The sequence below is a fragment of the Solanum stenotomum genome, chromosome 2 (genome assembly GCF_019186545.1).
Source record: "Solanum stenotomum isolate F172 chromosome 2, ASM1918654v1, whole genome shotgun sequence".
NCBI classification, from domain to species: domain Eukaryota; kingdom Viridiplantae; phylum Streptophyta; class Magnoliopsida; order Solanales; family Solanaceae; genus Solanum; species Solanum stenotomum.
The window spans coordinates 38293360-38318033 of NC_064283.1; the positions used below are offsets into that span (position 1 = coordinate 38293360).

Sequence of the window (24674 nt, forward strand, 5' to 3'; positions counted from 1 at the left end):
TTGAATCTCCTATGCTTTCCCTCATTTTCAAACGTTGCAAGCTTACACCTAGTCTTATTTTCATTATCGCTGCATGTCTATTGTATTTTGGTTGATTGATTTATGCTTGGAGTCGGAGTTTATTGCTTCTTACCATCCCAATAGCACAAAAGGTTAGTGTCCTTCACCCTATAACTATCAGGTCAAAAGTGTAATCAATTGCAAATGTGTGATCTTTTCGAAATCTACTGAGCCTTCCTGATTGGGCTTATTTCTTTATGTATCAATTCTTCTTCGATAACCTTGCATTTACTGCCTGAACTGTTGAAACCCTGTTCTCCAATACATAGAGTAGGGTTAATGTGTGATGAGTGGTATTCTTATGTTATGGGTCCTAGTCAAATTTGTGCTTTTTGTGCTTAAATTGCATTTTTGGGGGTCGCGGGGCTGATTTGGAGAAATTTAGTCAAAAGTAGGCACGATTGGGTCATTCGACGAGCTGTGACTAGCTTGCCGAACAATTCTGCGGTTCGCCTAATTACCCTATCTTTCCCTTATTATCATGCTTTATGTGTTGTGGAATCTATAACCTTAGGTGAGAAGTATGAGGTTGCCAAGAGTACTCAGTGACTCGCTGAAAGTTTTCTTGTTTGTCCTTTGTTTGCATCCCTAACTCCTTCTGCACTGTGACCTTTGACAAATTGTTTGTGGCTTGCCGAAGGTATTTGGTGGCATACTAAATGGACTATCTAGTCTTTCTGCAGCTGAATGTCTTTGTTTTGGTTGATAAATATGTTCTAACATTATCTCAAGACTTTGCTGACATGGCCAGACCAAAAGTTGCACGAAGAAGCATGCCACCCAGACACATAAGAGCACAAATGTTCAAAAGAACTGCAAGGAGCGAGAACAAGATAGCCAGTTCAAGGAGAAGGATGCCTATAGACCCTAATGCCTCTTCATGGGCTCGAGGGTTCAGCAATGCGATACACGCCTGCGTGGCAGCTCACGAGTTGGACAATATGATCGAGGCTAATATGCTGTAGAAGCTGAAACAGAGCGAAAAGAAAAAGAGAACCAGAAGCAGAATGACAACACTCCGGGCACTGATGCCCAGACAAATAGAGCAAATACTTAGACATGATCCCTTCTTTACCTCCCTCTCTGTCTTTATTTGATTTTCATTTTTGATATTTTGTCATGTACATCTGAGGACAAATGGTTTTAGTTGTGGTGGGGTGAGACCCACCTTTGTGTGCTATCCGTGTATGTGTTTTGTTTATATTCGGGTTTTGCGCTTATGTTGTAAGATCACTGCTTTATGTGGATGTTGAACTTGTAGCTCCTTTTATTTTATATTGCAAAATGATTTTAACCCGTCCTTTTATTTTATATTAAAAAATTATTTTAACCCGTCCGAAAAAAATTTCCACCTCTCGTGTGTTTAATGTGGTTGTTCTTTTGCAAAATTTAAGTCTTGGTCCCGATCAATACCGTGACTTGAATAGTGCTTACAATCGAACGAACATGAATGCGCGGCTACAATGAGGCCAAATGAAGTTGCATAGACAATATGTGAACTCTTTGCATCTCGTTGTGATTAGCCATTTATCAAATCGATTCTCTTGTGATGTCCGTTGCACACTAGCAAAATTGGAGTCTTGTTAGACTTAAGTGTCGATGCCTTGTGTGATAAGCTTACCTGGAACCATGCATTACAACACCTAGAATTTTCCCTGCTGGTTCGATTGAATAAGTAAGACTTTCTCTTGACATGATCTTAGGCAACTTCGAAGTGTGTGAACCAATTTGACATATACCTCTTTTCTGACCTACCTTGTGAGCGTGTGATTCTCTCTTAAACACCCTTTGAGCCTTACCCTTCTTTGGAAGAAACTTGATGAAAACTAGACCATTCTTAATCCATTACCTATAATACTCTTGAATTGTGGTTAATTGAATAGCCAACTTAGGCCAAAAGCCTAAGTTGGGGTGTGGTGAAAAAGAAAAGGGAAAGTCAAGAAGTGCAAAGAAAGTCTCCTTTAACCCATGGTGTTGAGAAAAATGGAACCCCTCCATATTAAAAAAAAGAGAAAAGAGAAAGAAAAAGAAAAAGAATGAAAAAGAAAGTTGTAGAATAAAGTACAAAAGAGATAGGGTTTCCAAACAATCCATGGAAAGTGAATAATAGGATGACTTATGAGCACTAAAGAAAATGATGAAGGAAAACGAAAGGAAGTGTTGTGAGCACCACATTTCATGAGGACGAAAGTCACTGAGCCTAAATGATCATACCTTTGCACCCCCTTACAAGCCATGTTAAGACCTTTGTTATCTTGAGAAAGTTGAAACAAATGTTGATTGGAAAATACGGGCAAACTTATGGGTGAAAGTATGCAATGTGTTCCTCTTTGTGAGTGTGAGCGTTGTATCTTATTCCTGAACATTAAAAATTGGACTCATTCAGGGCTACATTTTAACAGAAATTGTGTCCTCAAAATCTTATTTTATCTCAATATCTGATGAAAAACCTTAAGTTTTAAGTATTTGAAGTTTGAAGGAAAACATGGACAGTACATCGCAATAAGGAACGAAAAACCAGAAAAGAACAAAGAAATGAAGTCTTGAGGATCACCGAGTCCACTTTGCTAGTCGCCGAAGGGTCATACTTATCCTTCTGTTCCAGTGTGCTGAGCCCTGGAGGAAAGGATCAAGTCGGCGGAAAAAGGGAGCAGTCGGCGCATCGCCAAGAAGTTCTGCGAAGTAGTACCATGACGCCCAATGACCCAGAGCACGACGATGCTGAAGGATGGTGCAAGACGGTGATGAACTACACCAAAAGGCGAATCGCCGAGTTGATCGGCAATTCTGACTAACGACGCTGAATGATCCACTGCAGCACAAATCTGTGAAAACTATAAATACTAGTTAGAGTTGTAGTTTTAAGTATAGAACAATTATTATGCTTTTCATATAGAGTAGTAATTTTTGAATTTTTTGCTCTAAGTTTGAGAAGGTTTTGAAGACTTGAAGTTCCAAAGGGTTTCATCTTCAAGATTTGGATTTGGGTCTCTTGGATTCTTCAATTTTGGCCTGTATCAAGACTTAAATCTTCATACCCATTTTAATGCGAGCTCAATTTGGTATAAATTTCTATCTCTTATACATGTGTGGCTAAAAACCCCAATTCTTGGGGTATGATTTAGTGAATATGGGTTATGATAGTTGTTAGGTCTTGCTTTCTAATAGTCTATTCATAGTTTAAAAGTGATTTCATTTAGTGGTTGTGGATGAATTTAATGAATTTGTAGTTGCAAATACAAATTTATTTATGAGTTTTCGGCTTGCTCGAGAGAGATGTCGTAAAATTAAGACCACAAGATTGATGGCCAGTGTGACTGGGTCGACATGAGGTTCAGCTCGAGAGAGTGAACCCTAGTCCCATATCCACACACTCAACTCGAGAGAGTGAGTGGGTTAAGGCGTAGGCTGGTCTTCATGTGGTAAGTGGATGTCCAAGAGGAACGCATTAAGAACGGGGTAAGTTTCTCTAGAGAGAGCTTATCCCCCTTAAAGTTTAGCCTAGCCACAATTATTCTATAAATCTTCTAACGATAACATGTACCCAATAATCTAGCTTAACCCGTATTCTCGTCACATCCCAAGGATCCCCTCTCATTACTTAAAAATCTTTGTTTATTTTGTTGTTTTTACTTACTAGTGACAAAACTCCATTGTTAATTGACACTCTTGTGTCCCCCTGTTATTTACAATGTCTTTAATCATTAATGTCTTTAGCTACGACTAGTTAGAACTAAATTTTATTTTTCTATTAATTCTCAAAACCACTCTCTTGGGAATGATCCCAACCCTTGGTTACGTTACTAAACTATTGTACGATCGTAGATACTTGCATAGGAAGTTGTGTCTTGATTACGCAAACATCAGAAGACACTAATGAAGATGCTAGCGGAAAAACATTACCCTTACTGGAAGCTTGCAGGCGAGATTGACTCGTGGCTTTGTCCTTAACAGAAACAGAAGAAGAGTCAAAATCAATAGAACAATTGTTATCATTACACAACTTCTTTAAAGAAATTAAATTATGACGAAGTTGAGGAACGTGAAACATGGAGTGCAAGTGTAATGGACTGATATAGAGGGTAACTTAGAGTATCCAATGTTTTTAATATCAAGTAACGTACCATTACCAACCAATACACGATCAAGACCAGTATAAGGGGATTTTCATAAAAAATTACCTTTAGATAGGGTTATATGAGTGAACGCAACAACCTAGTACATCACAATTTTCCATTCGATGAACTAGAAGTAGCTCACCGAATGTTACATAATAAATTTAGGGATTAGGGGAGCAGAAGGGCGATCAGAAAGGACTCTTGGCGAGATCAGGCGTATCACCGAAAGTTACAGAACTTAGTCATCAAACATAGAGAATTTAAAAGGCGATCGAGGGGTGTTTAGGCGAACCGCCAAACTACTCGGCGAGCTTGACCTAGCTTGATGAATAGTCCAACTTGCCATATTTTCCCCCCAACCTTCAAAATCTAACCCACAACATCCCAAAAAAAATTAAACTATTATTCTACGCAATTAGGCTCAAATGCATACTACCCATGCCCTCAGGGTACTCAGACTTCCCCCGATTTGGCCAAAATTGGCTCATCGGCATCTTTTGCCCTTAAGAATGACGTCAACCACTCTATCGTTAGGCGAAATTCAACAATCGGCACAACTCAGGGTTACTCGGACTTCACCTAAACCCCACAATGTAATCAACACAACCCACATAATTAAACATGTTTGGACTCGGGATTTTACGATTTAAGACCAATTAACACAACTAAAACTAAATACGGGCAGACATCAACAACACACAATCGACAATTATCATTTACCCAACGAGAACAACTACACAATGATCATACCTTCGATTTCATCAAAATTTAAAGACTAGTTGGAAAACCAACCTGAGATGCAGAGAATTTCAAAAGCTAGGCAAGCAATAAATCAAAAAATCCACCCCGAGTCAACGATCCCAAGTAAAAACAAGTAACTAGAACAAAAGTAAGGAAATGTGTAGTTGTGAAAATTTGGAAGTCGATAAGTATGAAATGAGGAAGATTTTTTATTTAAATAGGGTTTGGCCCTTTTTCATTCTTCAGTTCGCACGCCAGTCGACGATCACGACTAATGTCGTCGACCCACTCGGCGATGCACCAAGTAGTACTTTAGTCCGCCGAGTTTTACTGAACCTCCAGCAAAATGGATGGTTCAAACAGTGGTCCAAGTCGGGTTTGCTGACAGGTTCGGTAAGTCACCGAGTAGACCTTTGGCTCGTTTACTGCTCATTTTCCCACAATTTCAAATTTTCAACTTGCACATTCAATACATTTTATTCAGAAGCAATATTAAAAGCATAAAAACTTGGGTTGCCTCCTAAGATATGCCTTATTTAATGTCGAGGCACAACGAAGATACCCATTCAAGGTTCATTCTTGGGATTGGCTATTGTGTCACTTGGCATTTCTAGTTTTGGCCTTGGATTCAAATGAGTTGAGATTTGACCAATTTGTGTCTCCAGCTGTTTAATGGACACCGAGTGAGAGGTCACTGTCTGATTTAGAATTGAGACGTCATCTTTCATTTCCTTCAAAACTTTATCCGACCCTTCCACTTCAGTGAGAATGCGTGAAAGCATATCTTTCATACGGAAACTCTCTGGGTCAACCCTTTGATTTTTTGGCTTTTGACGCTCATGGGGGGACGTATCTCTCCTTCCAGTTGTTTCCATGATCATGCCATTCCTGCTTACGGTCTCTCTAACCGTCATCACGATCTCTATTCCAACCTTGATTCCCGCCCGGCCTTGGATAGTTTAGACGGAAACCATCACTTTGATGTGCAAGGAAACTCACTTCATCATTATATAGAGCCTCAAAGTGTGCATCATCGGGGTTTACCCCACTAACACCGACAACTTTCGCAGCCTCAAAACCACTACCCATAACATATTTTGACAACAAATCCATTTGGGTCATCATTTTGGCCATGTTTGATCTTGTTCTTGGTCTTTAATTTTCAATTTGTTCTTTCGTCATCCTAAATGTTAAAGGAGACACTTGATCCTCTCTTGTGTACCAAGCCCGATTGATCTTGGTCATCCCATCAAGCAAAGTAGATGCGATCTCAAAAGGTTGTTGCATGATACCTCCACGGACAAGTTGGTCAGCCACCCTTTGTTTACCGAATCTAGACTCCAATAGAAATGTTGTAGCAAGATGTCGTTTGGATGTCCGTGAGTCAGATATTGGAGTAGCAATTTCTGAAACCGTAGCCAAGTCTCATTGATAGGCTCACCATCCAAGGGTTTGAAGCATTGGATATTGTCCCTTAATGACATCATCTTCGAGGGAGGAAAGAATCTGACGAAGAACGCCTTACTAAGTTCATCCCAAGTGGTGATTGAGTCCCTAGGTAGGTCGGCTAACCTCTTGGTAGCCTCTCCCACCATAGAAAAAGGGAATAATCGGAGTCGAACAGATTCTTGGTATATTTTCTTGAACGAGAAGGGACCACATACGTCCAAAAAATTGTGAATATGGTCATGGGGATCCTTATGAGACAATCCTCCAAATAATCCTTTCATTTGCAAGAGTTGCAACATCGTGCTTGTCATGTGGAACACCGCATTTCCCACGACCGGTGTCACGACCCAGGGGTACCCCCTAAATGTAACGCGGAGTACTTGACACCGAAGGGGTCTCATACAATCCCTTAGCATATCATGGCATAAGAACATGGGGAAATTGCGGAAAATTTAGAACTTTTCTTTACAATCGAAGTCTTTTATGAAATGAGAGAGAGTCTATAACACTATGTCTCAAACCATCTATAACATTTGAATTAAAACTCTTGAATACAATCTTAGGGACATAGCCCTTCCATAAGTCTAAAACATAAAAGAAAGATATAAAGGACATATGGTCAAGCCCTCGAAAACTATGAGGACTCACCAATCTTCTTCTTTTTGATCTACTATGGTACTAGCCACGAGGATGGAATCCAATATCTCCAAACCCTAAACTTGTAGAATATGTACAAATATAGGGTTAGCACAAAAAGTACTAAGTATGGAAGCCAAGCATAAAAGGGACATTTTATTTGAAACCATGCTATATGCCACTTTTGAACATCATCTTTGAAATAGATGGAGAATGTAGCCCATAAGCCAAACCATGCACAATCCATCCTAACATAAAGGATATCATCATAATCACAAGCATAGTCTCCAACACCACATAACAAATATTCCAATCTTCACAAGACATAATTCACATACATAGTTACATACCAAGACCATATCACCATAATAGAACTATCAAATAAGCAACCCTAAGCTATACTTATGCAATGCATAGATTGGATCCCATAATCCCATCTTACACTAAGTATCCCTTCTAGGCCACCATGATCATGCATAACATACCTTAACCTTATTCATAGCCAACACTCATAAACAATGAGACAAATTCATATTCATAACTTGAAATAGGTAAAGTCACCTTTAGCCACAATCCATATCATGCATACATAATTCATATATTTTTATAGCATAAGGAACCCACACCCTAACCCTTTTATAAGTCTACTTGTGCAATGTATAGGTGAAGTCCTATACCCCCACTCACACTAAGTAAAGCTCATGAAGAAGTCATAAGTAAAGTTCATATTCATAATTCATATAAAGCATACATTCAACTCATAATCATCATATCGTAAAAGAGACATACCATGCCCACTCTCAAAGCCTACTTGTGTAATGCATGAATGAAGTCCTATATCCCCATTCATACTAAGAAGAACCCCTTGAGGAACCAACATAGACCATGCGAGCTACATGAAATTCGGTGTTCTACCCCTACACTGAAAAGAGGTGTCCTACTTGCTTAAGGTAGAACGTACATAATAGCTTTTAGGTGGATCCACTAGCTATATACCTATGTGGGCACATAGTTATAGGATAGTAAGATTGCTACCAGAAACCTTGAATACTAACGTGGAGGTTTCCATCCCATGAGATACCATATTGGGAACCGAACTACTAGCGTGAAGGAACCATCTCATACTCCTATCCACTCGGTGCTAAGCATCCCTTTAAATTCATGTTAAGTCTTTACTTAGGTTCATGTTCATGAAAGAATTCACTAGGCACTCAAACCAACATAACATCATAATAGCTCATAGATTCATTAGGTGAGAATGTCCTTTCAACCTTAGAATCATCAATATGTGAATAAACCTTGCACATCATATTCATAGTGTGCAAATGAGAATAGCCTTTCATTCAACACAACAAGATCATCATAGTCATAATAGTTCATGCATAATAAAATGTAAGGGTATGGGGAGAACTACCTTTCACAATACCACCACACAATAATCATAAGATATTCACTTTCCAAGTGAATCGTAAGCTCATACACAATTCTCATAAAGATGTAGAAGTCCTCATAACTTTGCCCTTCAAGGGACATAAACCACAAGCAATACCTTAGTCACATCATATTCATATTCATGCATGGGGTGTGTGTGTGTGATTGTCCTTCCAATGACACAACAAAAACATTATCATAGTAGACACTTCATTCTCAAAGTATTCATAAATATGCATATAATATCATAATCATACTTTCCCCTCTTATCTTTCATTCAAGGATCATGTTAGGTCAACATATCGAGCATGCATCACATGAGACATATATATAGTCATAAATTTAGTACAACATTCATTCCATGCATAGATTCATATACTCATATTAGAGGTCATGTAGATGAAGTCCTTTCACAACAATTCCATTTACAATTTAACATACATAATAGCTTCTTTCTTAAAGCCTTAACATCCTTAGTTTATTCATTTTAGCTTTTACCCTTAAGGCCCTAGGAGTCATCTTGAAGTTACTAGCCTTAGTCTCAAGCAATGTCTCACATGTTCATCATGTATACCTAGTTCTCAAGGTAACCTTACCACATGCCTCATTCTTGATCAATTATAGTCATACAGGCGACATATAAACTCAATCTCAATACTACACAACCATGATCCCTCATAAAGCCCTAATCAAATCAATTCATGTCTTAAAAGTTTACGCTTAAGCAATCAATCTCTAGGTCATCTAATCTACGTCAATTCATAAAGAAATTCATCAATATTAGAAGATCACGTCTAGCCCCTCAATTTGTCTCATTAATGGCACAACATTAGGCTACATAAATTTTACCCTAGAATCTTAGGTTAATAAAGAATACATGTATATTCATACAAAATGCCACGCCCCAAACTAGAGAAGACGTGGCTGGCACTCGACACCTTAAGCAATCGATTTAGCAACATAAACATACCAACTGACTCAACTGAGGGCCTAGAAGGTCGGACAACATAACATCTAAAATACTATGACTAGACCCTTAAGGTCATAACTTGAATATCAGTAAGTCATATAGACGAAGGTAGAAAAGCCAAAGATAATAAGGTACTAGCTAGCCGATAAGGCAACAATGAAGATATACACACATACATACATATCTATATATGCCAAGCCTATGTGGCTGGAAACTGGAAGTTGTAGAAAGAAACTATAAATATTGTGTCTACAATAGCCTCTATGAGTGACATAAGCACTGGTCGGGACAAGGCCCCGAATATACCCAAACTGTACAATAAAAGTAACAGTCTATGAAAGCTCCAGCAAGAAGTGGAGGTTACCAACTCACAGCTGAATCCTGAATCCTAGTAGAGGGGTCAATCAGAATCCCTACATTGACCTGCAAGCACAAAACAAAAATGTGTCCCTAGGCAACGAGACGCCATAACAAATAAAAATGTACTGGTATGTAAGGTAGAAAATAAAATAATAAATAATTATTGTAAAAAAGGGAATAAAGATACAACGTGAAAAAGAAACTCTGGTAGCCTCCATGGCAGACATCAAACCTTATAAATTATATATATATATAGATGCAAATGTATGTCATACCCAACCAAGTGCTAGCAATGGTGGTGCCTTCCGGTAGCGAACCAGGATCATATTCGCCAACTTGTGCCCATATGTGTCTCATACGTATAAATATAGGCAATAGGCCCCATACCTTCTGATTATAGCTCGGAAGTAGAATGCATAGCATGTAATTTCATGGATTCGTAATGCATTTGTTACCTAAATCATATTGCCAATTTTGGCTCGTTGGTACTCTTGTCCTCATAATCTCGTAATCACTTTTGTATCACATGTAAATATCTCATGAAACTTATATACTTGTAGATTAAATTGGAACACTTAACTTGGATTTAGAAAGACAACTTAAACTTGAGAATGTTCATAAATAGATTAAACTTCTTCAATTAGTATCTATATATGTTTTCTTAGTAGTTTGTAAGAGAAAGTAATTTAGAAAAACCCGTACTTTAGTAGTTTGAACCTACGATTTACATTTAAGAGTTTTGGAGATTGAAGTTTTATTTTAAAGTTTTCAAAAATATAAATTAGCGAGGAAGGAGGACTTATTTCAAATTTGATATTGTTCATCCCTAATCTTTTTAAGTTCCTACACCTAAAGAAGAATAAGAATTTGTACACATGGACCTATAGTCAAGAGAATTAACAAAATGACATAAAGATACCAAATACCCTATCTAACTAAACGAGTGGAATAGCAACATAATAGAGTCACAAAAATACATGAGTTGCAATATCAATGCCTTTCAGAAAAGGTCTTTCTAGTATAGAGTAGTAAAACAATATTTGACGATTTAAGATACAAAAATTCGTGCTCAAAGGAAGTACAATGCTTTACCTTAACATACCTCGATTTTGGGTCTTATTGTATCAATGGATTATACCCCTTCCTTACAGTATGTAGTCTACAGAAAATCATGTCACACAACCATTATAGACAGAATATTAACACGTCATGTCAAAGTAGCAATTTCGAGCTCACTAGCATAGTGATTAGCTCACCAGACAATTTTTAAATGTATTTTTTATTACCTTTTCTTCTCCAAATTACAACCCCAAATTGATGACATAACATACATTTTTGCAGCAGCTATTAACAAGTGGAGGCGTAGGCAAAAGTCAACAACAACCAAATAGAGTATGCCTGCACAATAATAAAAATTCGGCGTATCACCACGCCGCTCTTTTCCAACCCTAAACTAACCATAACCAAATACTGACCGCGAGTATTCAAACTATTAAGGCCATAAAAAAATATATGTAATACAGTCCTATAATTGTTCTATATAACCATAATAACTTGAACTCACTGCTTCCAATCATCATCCTATACGTTCGTCCAATAATCACATTTGGAGTCATGTCTTTCTCTTCATAAGCAATAAGAGGTTAAAAGGAAAAACCTTGACTTAAAATTTATGGAGATTGAAGTACTTTAACATGTCTTGACAATAACAAACAGTCTCCTTAAACACAACGCATTGAACCAAAAAGAAACAATTTGAAAATTGCAATGCAATAATAGAACCAACGTTATACTATTTTATCTTACAATTGAATACCCCTATATACTTCTTCTTCTCTTCCACACTCATATCAACAAGAACCACACACATACAAAGCATTTTCGAAAATTCCAGCAACAACGATATCGAAAAAATACTTCAAAACAACCAAACATAACGTAACTACCCAAATATGATTTTCGCACTCGTCTATTTGTGTTGTTACTTATATAGAATAGCTATAACTTGGACTCACTCAATAAAATGAAGGGTGAGAATTATTACATCCAAACAGCAGCAACACCATAAAAGACGAGACTCCTTCACCATGAAGAATCCTTCAAATCACAACCAACGAGGAGGAAAGAAGTAACACAATCTCTATGAACGTTCTGATGGTGAAACCACGTTGAAATCTTGTAGATCTATGCTTGGATTATAGGGGAACCTTTAGAGAGGATTTAGGACTGTTTTTTCTTATTTTGGTCAGAAAAATGAGATAAAACGAAGGAAAATCAGATCTTATAAATTTAACTGACATAGGAGTTAGGGGGCCACCCCCACGTGCCTGCTTGTGCAGTCTCACTAAAATCTTAATATCTCTCAACTTTGAAGTTGAATGGACAAATGGTATAGTGAGTTGGAAAGTAGACTCGTAGACCTTCGATTTCATATATTGGGGTTCATCTAAAGCTTTATATATTGGGAGAAAAGCTCTGAGACATTTAACCCAAATTTCAGAAAGTTTATTAAAGAAACTTACTCTAACCTTTGTCAACTTTTATTTCCCAACTTGCTTGACTTCAAAACATAACTTACGATCATTGGGAGACTATATCACCTTATAAAACATCCTTATTAGCATATAAGACACTCTTTGCCTTACCCCCAAAGGTACCGGTTAACTTAAACCTTCCGAACGGGTGGGGTGCTAGAATAGAAATTCTTTAACTTGAACTTGTTTAAGGACATCCTTGACCCGTAATGTTAGACTAATTCTTTGGTTTTTGCCTCCCTTTTGCAACGCTATTCTCCTGAAATGATATATCAAGTCATATAAGCCTCATACACTCATGAATGATACACATATTGTGCGAAAGAACCATGGGGTCTCACATAAAAATCATGTAATTAAATCTTAATCAACCCACATCCACTTAATTGGAACAATTACAACATACATAATTCTATCACATTCTACTAGTATCAACCAATACCCATACTTGAGGTCCAATTTGGGGAAAAGGGGGAATCCATGGATTCTTGGGTAATTCATCAATATAATCATAATACAAATCAGTTAGGTCATTGAAATCATTTTTGGAAGGGAATCCATGGCTTAGAATGAAAACCCACTTTTCAGAATTTGAGATATTTGAAATCTAATTTTGGAAGGGTTCTATGGGTGAAGACTACCCATAGATGAAAAGCAACCATACCTTAGGCGTAGAATCCAACCAAATTCGTATGAAAAATTCCTCTTCTTCAAGCCCTAGTTCATCTCTTTTCTTGTTCTTCAATGGAGGATTCCTAGAGAGAGAAATATTTGAGAGGAGAGTATTTTTAGAATTGATTCAGGTCTTGAGATATAATGACTTAATTGGGTGAGTTTTGGGTTTAAAATGACATATATAGGTGTCCTAGGATTAGGAAAAATGATATATCTTTGAGTAAAAACGATTGGGAAAAGACCCAATAAGTTCCCCTGCTGGAAAATGCCGAAATGGCATGATGGATGCCTTCACGGACCAGCATCATTACCACGGCTCGTCAAACGGGTCGTGATGAATTATCAGCCTGACAGTTCTTTACTATTTCGTGTATAACTTTGTACTCCGAGGTCAGAATTAGGAAAACTCAGTGGCTTTGGAAAGAGGACTCAGAAACCTTTAATTGGATAGGTAATATCCCACCTAATTCATTTTGACTATGAGATATGACCATTTGAAGTTGACCCTAAACTCTAAGTCTATTGAAAAGCTCTTCACGTGAGGCTCCATGAGCCGTGGTGCCTACCACGAGCTGTGGTGCCTCTCGTGCTTATGATACATTAGCTAGGCAACCTTCCCCTCCCTAAAAATCTAAGGCAGCACCATGAACCTTCCTACGAGCCGTGGTCATCACCACGAGCCGTGAACTGGCTGTTGTAGAGGGGGTTGTTTTCGGCAACCTTTATTTAGCCACTTCCTAGCCACACCACGAGCCGTGGTGGTGGTAGTGGAAGGTGAGGCAGTGTCCATGTAAGAGTGGACTGCTCTAGTCCTCTTCCTTGGCTCTTTCCCTCTTCCTTTGCTCTAACCCTCACACTTAGGCCTACTTTAGTCTACTAGTTTCCGGGGTGTTACAACCGGAGGCAACTGAATAGCACCTACACCACCTAAATGTATATCATTCACATCGTTCAAGTTGCCAATGTCATCATTTTGGACCAGCTGACTGGCATTGCTTCCGTTGACACTCATTTCGTCACTTGCTCAAAGGCAACAAACAACAAACAAAAAGTAAATACGTTCAAATACACCACAAGAAGATCACAAACAAACTTCAACAAGAGAATTCTATAAAACCACTCCCCGGCAGCGGCACCATTTTCGATAAACGCTCAACTACACCCCCTCCAATACTAGGTGTAGATGATTGTAATCTAGTATAAAACGTAACAAAGAGTTGGAGTCGAACCCACAGGGAGCAGTACAGTATGGAATTCAATTAGAAAGTAAGTCTAGTTGTCAAATCAGTTATAGAACTAGACCTTATCGAAACCAATCAAAGTAAGTTAATGGTTTGACAACGAATGTCAGATAAGGGGTTTGAAAATGTCAATTATCAACTACAAGAGTTACGAAAATGGGGGGAGTAGACAAATAGAGAGAGCTTATCACGGATGTGATCGATTATAAGCTAATTTTGCTATATGAGTAATTGAAATGTACTAACAATTGCTAAATCTCAGTGGGTAGGCTAAACTATAAATTCAATAGCTTTCTCTCGAACAACTATTACGATTAAACTGAGTTCTCTCGAACCTCGATAATCTTACCAATATAAACAGGCCAAAACCTTAATTTATCTACTCTCGAGCTAGATAGGTAGGATCAAATTAGGATTCAATAACTCGAGTTGAACACACAACAATCCAATCACTACAATCATTAATTGATAACTTTAGATCTATAATCTCTCTCTCAAGCAAGCCCAGAACACTAAGTTAGAATTGCATTTGCAACTACAATTCATGAGTTAATACACAACTATCAATCAAACCCAGTTTAAAACAACATTTAAATTAGTAAACAAATAATAACATGATCACACCCCCCAAGAATTGGGGTTTTAGCCACACATCATAAAAAGGAAGAAATCAATACCAATTATGTTCTCCATAATCTTGGTTTTGCAATCCATGTGTTTACACTGATCCAAAATGCTTAATATCAAAAACCATACTCAAAATCCACTAGAAAACTCCTTAAACTAAGTAAAACAAAGTCTCCAATGAAAGCTCAAAGTTTTACAATGGAGAAATTACTCAGGAAATGACTTTATCTTTTTTTCTGCTTTTTGAAATTCAATTTATACTTTCTCAAATTTTGGTCTTCAGGATCACTAGGCAAGGTTAGACGAGCATCGTCGGCCAAGTCAGTGATGCGCCAATGGCACCATTTTATTGTCTATTTTCCTTGGCTATTTACCTTCAGGGATCTGTGAGTTTAGGCGATCAAGATCAAGTTTATCGATCCATTCGGCAGTCTACCGACTGTCCATGTCCATCAGCAAGTTGGTTCTTCCTCCGGGCTGGCACGCTGGATTTTTATACGAGCTGAAAAGCCTCTCGACGGTTCGCCAAGTTATCTTGGCGATCACCAGGATTTCTTTTCTTCAACTTCTTCAGCTTTTTCTTCCCTTTTTGCCCGGTAATGTCCTTGCCTTGCTCTTTTGCCTTAATTGCTGCACATCAACATTTTAACATTAGTTTGGAGCATAAATTAGGCATTGAGGACAGTAAACTCTAAAAACAAGCCCTAAATGAGTCAAAATCTCATATTCATCAAAACCCCCAACTTAAACTTTTGCTTGTCCTTAAGTAAAAACTAAAGATCAACTAGTTCGACAAGGATGTCGACAAATAGTACTGCTCAAGACTCAACATGAATGCACACAAGAGATTAAAACTCCTCATGCAATGTTCAATTGTGCACTCTAAGTTTCAAATTGTGACTAAGCATTAGAAAATAGACTGAAGTTCTCAATGCTTGCTTCAAATGCAAGTTCAAGCTCAACAAGAGCATTTGAATGCCCTCACAACTAAAACGATTCCATCTTCACACAAAGAGCATCACATTTTTTCAGAATATAGGAATCAGAAACAACTCTCACCCTCTCAGAAACAAACACATGCAAGATCTTTTCCATATATTTTACAATCAACACGATGTTATACTTAATTAAGATCTTAAAGTTCTTTCAAAGTTTATATCGGGGATGAATGTTAGAGTATTGTCATTTAGGCTTAGTGACTAGTACCTCCATGGAGTATGGCATGCGCTTCATTCTTTCAAATTTTCTATCACACTTTCAATTCTCCAAATTAACACCCTATTATTTCAATCAAACTTCATTGGATACCCCATTTCATTTTCTCAATCCTCACACTTTATTTCAACAATTCTTCTCTTTTTCAACCTTTTCTTCTTTTCCTTTTTTCTTTTCTTTTTCAATCTTCTTCTTCTTTTCATTTCTCTTTATTGTTTTTACATGGAGGGATTCCATCTTTTTCAACAAGATCTTTCAAGGATGGATTTTTCAAGTTTCTTTATCTTTCTCCTTTTTACCACATCCCCAACTTAGGCTTTTGGCCTAAGTTGGCTATTCAACACAACCAATGCACCATGAAGATTTTACGTGGGAAGGAAGGGTCATTTATGTTCAAGGTTCATCCAAAGAAAATGGTAGGCTAAAATGGTACCAAGATTGGTTCACACTCTCACAAGGTGGCCACAAAGAGGTATAATGGAAAAAAAATTTCACTCTCCCGTCACGACCCAGGGGTACACCCTAGATCTAACATGGCGTATAAAACCCCAAAGGATTCCATACAAGACATTTGGCTCACATAACATAAGAAATAGAATAATAAGGGTAAAACAATAGTCCAAGTCCAAAACATTTTACAAAGAAAAGAGGAAGTCTAGACACTTTGACTCATCATAGCCATCTATTACAATAGAATGAAATTTGGCCTAGCCCATACAACATGTCCAAAAGAGAAATACATGAAAAGGAACTAAACAATGGAAATCTGTCCTCGAACCATGAGGGCTCACCAAGCTCAGGAATAAATCAAATCCAAGCTCTAGCCACAAAACTGGGAACCCTATTTGTCGGATCCAACATCTAGGGAAAATGTAGACAAGAGTATACGTTAGTACAAACAATGTACCAAGTACGATAGTTATGGATAAAAACATTTAAAACATGCTAAAAAAGACATTTCATTTTATGACATGCAATTGACCAAATAAAACATGATAAAAGAGCGTTAGAAAACATAAGTCATAAAACTATGGTCAATGCAAGCTAACATCATCATTAAAACCTTTGAACTCATATACGATACTTCTTGAAGTAACCTTAGTTCATTATTCATCTTGTTGTGGGGAAATTATCCTTAACCGACATATTAACCGTGTGAGCTATAACATGATCCCTTAGTGTCTACCACATTGAAAAGGGTTGTTCTACTTGTCTAAGGTAGAACCACTAGCTAATCGGGGGCATATAGTTTAAGGGATAAGGAGATTGTTACTAGAATCCCAGTCTCTACTAACCTGGGAGCTTCCATCTGAAGAGATTGCTTCTAGAAACCCGGCCTCTACTACGACAGAGGTTCCATCTCACATCAATACCCACTCAGTGCTAAGTATAATTCCCACGAAATAGTCATTTCTTAATTGTTCTTATCATACATGGAAAGGTATCCTAGGATAACCAATCCAAGCTAGTTTCATTAGGATAGCTCTTATTGTTTGATTCAATTAGGTAGAAAGCCTTTCAACCTAAGAATCCATTTTATATTAGAAAACCTTGCACATTATGCTAGTATGTGTTTATGAAAATATCATTTCACAACACAACATCAAATATCATCATTGGCACTTTACTCTCAAAGCACCATAAAAACATTTACATAGGTTTCATAAGATCATTCATATATTCATACTTTGCCCTTTCAAGGTTCAAAGCTTATTTTCAATCACCACATCTAGAAATCAATGATTAGATAGGGATTTCATCATAAATTCATGTGATTCTATCACCTTATTGTTTAGATCATAAAACTCCTCTTTCATAGTCAGCAACCCACATCATATGATCACAATTTGGAAAACATAGGGGGTTTATATGGGTTCATAGGGGAAACATCAAGAAAGCATTGTATATCATCAATTAATGAATATGAAAACATAATCATTTAGATCAATAATTGAGGGAACACATGGTAATTGAAGAAAACCCTAGCAAACTTGGGGAATTATACTTTGAAAATAGGAGAATTTGAGGACTTCATGAATGAAAGTAATTCATGGATGAAAACTACCATACATTGTATTCAAATGCTAGCCTTCAATGGAAAAATTGAGACCTTAGCTTGAAACCCTAGGTGAATCCTTCTTCTTCTTCTTCTTTTTCATGCATATTAAAACATAACTCAATAATTTAGATCAATAATTAAGGGAACCCCTGGTAATTGAAGAAATCCTAGCTAACTTGGGGAATTCTACTATGAAAATAGGAGAATTTGAGGACTCCATGAATGAAAGCAATTCATTGATGAAAACTACCATACCGAATCCAAATGCTAGCCTTCAATGGAGGAATTGAGACCTTAGCTTGAAATCCTAGGTGTATCCTTCTTCTTCTTCAAGTTTTAGAGAGAGAATTATTTGAGAGGAGAGTTTGATCTTCTTTTGTGGTTTTGGAAGAAAGAAGTAAATGGGTCTAATTTGGGGGTAAAAAGACTTATATAGGGGTCCTAGACATAGGCAAAATGACATAGTATAGGAATTAATTAATTAGGAAAAGACCCATCTAACCCTGAAAAATAACTGCCAACAGCGACCTACGGCCACCCATCGATGGACAATGGACTGAACGACGGTCCGTCCTGCACGACCCTCGATGGTGGTCTGAAAGGTGAATCCTTGCCATCGAACCAAAGGGCCTAACCACAAATTGGGGTCTGACATATTGTTCGTTGGTCAAGATGTGGTTTTGAGCCTTCCAAACCTCCCTTCGGAAGGCCATCCACGGACCCCACCTACTCTCTTTGGTCCCATCCACCAGTCGTTGGTGGCCCTCGTGGCTGGCACCTACAATTTTCCCAAAATTAATTGTCACGACCAGGGCCCACACCCCAGATGCAACACAACGTACTTGATCCCGAAGTGTCTCATACAAGCCTCATAACATTCAATAGATAGAAATAGTGCGGAATTAATAACTTATTTAAAACCAAACTATTAAAATTTCATTTAGAAATACTTGCAAACACAACGGAAGTCTACTAAAGTCTCACATGGCCATCTAAACGAAGTCTTCAAAACTAAAGTAGGGACACGGTCCTTTACAATTGCAAAGACTAGAATTGTCTATTACATGAAAAGGAAAGAAACTTCAAAAAGACACTTGTCCTCGATCTATGAGGACGTACCACTTTAGCCTTGGAGAAAATCTCAATCCAAGCACTTCAATCTAGATAGAAGCAATGACTTGTCGGAACCTACACTTGTAGTAAATATAAGAGAAATATGGGTTAGCACACAAAAATGTACTAAGTATGATAACCATGCTTTAAAGGGACATTTTGGTTGGAAACCATGCATTATGCCACTTTTTATAAATATCATGAACAATAGCATAAGAGACATCAATTACAAGTATAATCATCATACAAGTCATAATATCACATTTGGACAATATCAACATGTAAACCATTACCTTCACCTTAGACCATCACCTAGAGTAACCCTCACACTATACCTTGTGCAATGTATGGATAGCATCTCATACGACCATCCACACTAAGGCATCACATTAAGGTCACCAAGAGTGAACTTACCATTCATTCATTTTCACCTTTACACAATATCCTTACATAAGAGACATAACATTTCATAAGGCATGACAAGTGAAAATAACTCATAATATAACCCAAGTATAGCATGCATCATCACCTTAAGCATTTAAGAGTCAACATTCTTCAATAACTTCATTTAGAGGACTTTCATACAATAATCATTAAGACTTACAGAACTCACTATGACCCTCTCAAAGCCTACTCGTGCAATACATGGATGACATCCCATACTACCACCCACAGTTCATAGAACTACTCAAGAAACCATAATGCATATCTCACATGATGGGAATAAGTGTTTAACCGACATAGACCATGTAAGCTATACATGGAATCCAGTGTCATCTAACCCCACACCGTAAAAAGATGGTCTACTTGCCTAAGGTAAGACCGGTAACTTTAACTTAAGTAGATCCACTAGCTAGACCTATGTTGGCACATAGTTAAGAGACAGGAAAGATGTTCATTGAAATCCGGCCTAACATAGGGAGAACTTCCATCTTACCTTATCCTTTCGGTGCTTAGCCTACATTCCCATAGAGTAGTTTCATTTACATTACATTACACATGAAAGGGCCACCACCATTAGGTCTACCGCTTCAAGGTACTTTACAAGGATAGCTCATTGACTTTCCTAGAAAGGGCCACCATCATTAGGTCTACCGTTTCAAGGTTTATCATTTCACACAAAAAAGGGCCATCACCATTAGGTCTACCGTTTCAAGGTTTAACATCACATTGGGTCCTAGACTCATCATGAAGGGCTACCAACATTAGTTCTACCGGTTCAAGACATAACCTAGAATACCTCATTATTCATTCATTCATTCATTCATTCAAGGCTACCAACATTAGGTCTACTAATTCAAGACATTAAGACATGAGTCAAGATACATTCATTATACAAGAAAAGGATGCCTATGCCTACCAATTCAAGATATATAATAAATAGAAGAAAGTACTTCGTATTCCATCATCATCATACATGAGTGTCAAATTAAGAACTAGCCTTTCAATACTAACACAAATACATTCAATACAAGATCGCCTTAACTTCAGTAGATTGTCATTCATATACTTAGTAAGTAAACTCTCACGACCTGAGTCTAGACCCCGGATGCAACACAACATACTCGACTCCGAAGGGGTCTCATACAAGCCTCTTACCATTCATAACATTCGATATATAGAAATAGTGCAGAATTTAAAAGTTTTCTTTTATGAATCCAACAATCAAAAGACATTTATAAAGCAGCGGAATACTAAAGTCTCACATGGCCATCTTAGACAAAACTTTAAACAAGATAGAGTCGCGACCCTTAACAGTCGAATGTCTTAACAATAGTCTTAAAACATGAAAGAACTACAAACATTAAAAGTCCTTGTCCTCAATCTATGGGGAGATACCCAAAATGTCTTGGAGAACTCTAATCCAAGTTTCACTAGAGAGAATGCAATCACTTGCCGGAACCTACACTTGTAGGAAAAATATGAAGAACAATAGGTTAGCACAATTATTTGAGGAAGAAACACCTTGGAATCCACCAACCTTAGCTTCAATGGCTTCCTTCTTCTTCTATGAGTTTAGAGAGAGAATTTTTGAAAGGAAGAACTTCTTTTGGGTTTTAGAGAAATAAGGAGTTAATGACTTATTTTAGGACTAAAAACTATATATACTAGTGATATAAACCATTTAAAATCAGCCCCATTTAATAATTAAATAATAGGAAATTACTTAAAACTCCCTAGTTGGGGCAGCCTCGTCAAGGACCACACCCACTTTGACGGGTCATGAGAGGCACCACGGCTCATGGTGGTGCCCGTGATCCCCTAGGCAGTGTGCCTCCCGACCTTTCCAAGCCCTCAAGGTCCTAAGGCAAGACCATGGAAGCTCCCACGATCCGTGGTCAAGACCACAAGTCGTGGTGATGCTTGTGATCATGGAGGTAGTAGCTAGGCAAAGTTGCCTTGCCTCCCTTGAGCCTAAGTGAGCTTAACGCCCATTTTGACGGAACGTCTAAGGAACCACGACTCGTGGTGGTTCTCGTGGTCTTTGAGGCAGTAGCCTCTTCAAAAGGACACAATCCTCATCAAGCTAAGGCGACCCCATGCGTGTTCCCATGGCCCGTGGTCATGACCATAGGTCATGAAGTGGCTCGTGAAGGGAAGCCTTGGCTTGGCACCTTTCTAGGGCCTAGTGCCTAGCCAACCACGGGTGGCACCACGGCTCGTGGTGACTACCACGGGTTGTGAAGACCCTCGTGGTCTAGGGAGGCAGTAGCTAGGCTAACTTTTAGGTAGCCTAGGTTCCCAAACCATGGACTACACCCAAAACCCTTATCCCTTACCCTTAACTCTCGACGTTATCCCCTACGTTTAGGCTCTAGTTTAACCTATCATTTTCCAAGTTGTTACAATATCCCCCACTTGGGAACATTCATCTTCGAATGATACTTTAAACATTTTAAGGGAAAAATGACTCAAGAGTAGCAGCCCATCATGCATGACACATAAATATAAATGCATAATCATAGGAGGAAACATCAACCCCGCATCAATAAGCTCAATGCATTTCAAGAAAGTAGGAACTAATTCTACAAACTCATTGTGCACAATAACATCATTTCTAATTTCGTTGGAGGAACTTCCTTATCCAAATTACATCATGCTAATCATAACATCATTAGGCAATCATACAACTCTTTCAAAAACAGATTTAAGCATGTTCAACAAGTCAACTCATGAAACATTTAGGCAACTAATTATAGATGCATCCTAACATAAGGAACATAATCATGATAACTCATTTTCTCAAATGAACATAATTTCATCAAAACATGCAAAACATAAGGAGATCATGGAAACACATAATCACACATGACTCCAAAACATGACACAAGCTACAAGGAACTCTTGGTCTCTAGCTTGAGTAGGAATACAAGGAAAGCGATAAAGATATCAAAACTCTCAACAACCTTACTATTCAACATACCATCCCCCACTTAGGAGAAAACCCCACTAAGGCTAACATGAAAATAACATAAGGACCTCATCGTAACAACAAGGAACTATAACTTACCGGTACCTTCATCCGCATTATATCATTTGTCCTTGTTAGCTTGAAGAGCATAAAAACGGTTCTTCTTTGGAGCATTGGGACCCAAGCCATCATAAGAAGCTTATTTGGCCTCCCTTCCTCTAGCCGTAAGAGTAGGACAATTTCTCACTTGATGATCACACTTTCCACAACCATAGCACCCATTAGTACCGGCTAGGCACTTCCCATGATGCCTCTTCCCAAAAGTGGTGCAAAGAGGTTTAGAAAATTGAGATCCATCACTCTTCTCTTGGTTAACCTTAGGAGCACTTGAAGAATCTTGGTTTGGAGCTCTCTTCTTGACCCTAGGTTGACCTTGCTCATCGGATCTACCCCTCCTCAACTCCCTATTCTTCCTCTTAAGTTTGGACTCCTCAATAGATTGAGCATACACCATAAGCCTAGAAATATTCATATCATCATGGAGCATCGTCGTACGACACTGTTCCTCAACTAGGTCGGATATACCCGTCACATACCTACTCATCTCATCCCTAGGGTTAGACACCAAGGATGGAGCATACTTAGACAAGAGAGTAAATTTCAAGGAGTACTCTTCCACACTCATGCTACCTTGCTTAAGATTGATAAACTCCTCAACCTTAAACTCCCTCTTCTCAAGAGGAAAGTACCTACCAAGGAACGCTCCCTTAAGCTCCTCCCATTCTATAGGACTTGCATCTAAAGGACTATTGCTATTTTTCCATTGAGTGAACCACACTTGGGAAACCTCTTTCAATTGATAGGAGGCCAACTCCGCTTTCTCCCTAGAAGTTAGCCCCACAGCATTGACTATCTTATATACTTCATCCAAGAATTCTTGGGGATTATCTCCCACTCTAGAACCAAGAAATATCGGAGGATTCATCCTCACAAAGTCTCTCAACCTTAAGGCCATGGTACTCTCATTAGCATTCACCCTAGTCCCCACATCTTGACTAACTTGAGCCGTCATGGCTTGGGCTAGGGTTAGAAAAGCTGACCTAATCTCTTTATTGGTCATGACCGGGGGATCCACCAGAACTTTATTCTTTTGAGGCACTTGGTCACCTTGAGGACCTTGGGGAGGAACTCCATCATTCACATTCTTCTCTTCCACTCTCCTTGTGGGCATCCTTCTAGCATTTTGTAACACTACGGAAAATCATAGGTTGAGCTAGAACCTAAACGTAAGGATGAACGTCTTGAAATGTGTGTTATAGGGGTCAAGGCCATGAAGCAAGTGCCATAACCAAGGGGCCAAGCCAAAGCCAAAATGACAAGGCTGCCCCTAGCTATTACCTACTGCCTGACCCTTCACGAGAAGGACCACGAGTTGTGGTCCTCAACACGGCTAATGAAGGTGGGTGTAGTTTTACCTTAGCCATGAAAGTTTGGATACCAAACTCACTAGCTATTGGCTCAACTTCACGACCATCACCACGGTCCGTGGTCTTGACCACGACCAAGGGAGGATCTCATGAAGTTGCCTTAGGCAAATATCCAAATGGCCCCAAATGGCAAAGTCACTACCTCAATTCCACGGGCATGACCACGTGCCATGGTCCACTTCACGAGTCGTGAACAGGCCCATGGAGATGACTTGGATGATTGAACTTTTACACAAAAATGGAGGCCACTGCACCACCTTCATAGGATGGACCACTGGTCGTGGTCCTTACCACAGCTCGTGAAGGTGGCCTTGGTGCCTGGGTGTGAGTTTTAAATGAGGGTTAAACAAGTCTTTTCCTATTTTAGTCCAATTAAGTGGGGGTGTTTTGGGTATTTTAGGAGGTGGTTTATATATTGTTTTAAAGTCAATTTCAACAATTTTCAAATCATAAACTCAAACACCCAAAATATTTCCTCAAAATCCTCTCCTCTCAATATTTCTTTCTCTAGAAGTTCCTCCATTGAAGAACACCAAGAACTTTAAG

The 24674-nt window shown here is 38.4% G+C and overlaps 2 protein-coding genes across 3 annotated transcripts in view; one reads left to right on the top strand and one right to left on the bottom strand.

Annotated features, from left to right (window-relative positions):
• The window catches only part of LOC125854934 (OVARIAN TUMOR DOMAIN-containing deubiquitinating enzyme 1), a 1192864-nt gene that overhangs the window by 972006 nt on the left and 196184 nt on the right, over positions 1-24674 (top strand). The gene's annotated exons all lie outside the window — the stretch shown is intronic.
• LOC125855954 (uncharacterized) lies at positions 22841-23872 on the bottom strand. The gene is made up of 2 exons (XM_049535591.1): positions 23360-23872; positions 22841-23128 (listed from the first exon to the last, which is right to left on the bottom strand). Exons 1-2 carry the CDS (start codon positions 23870-23872, stop codon positions 22841-22843), a joined length of 801 nt encoding a protein of 266 aa, XP_049391548.1.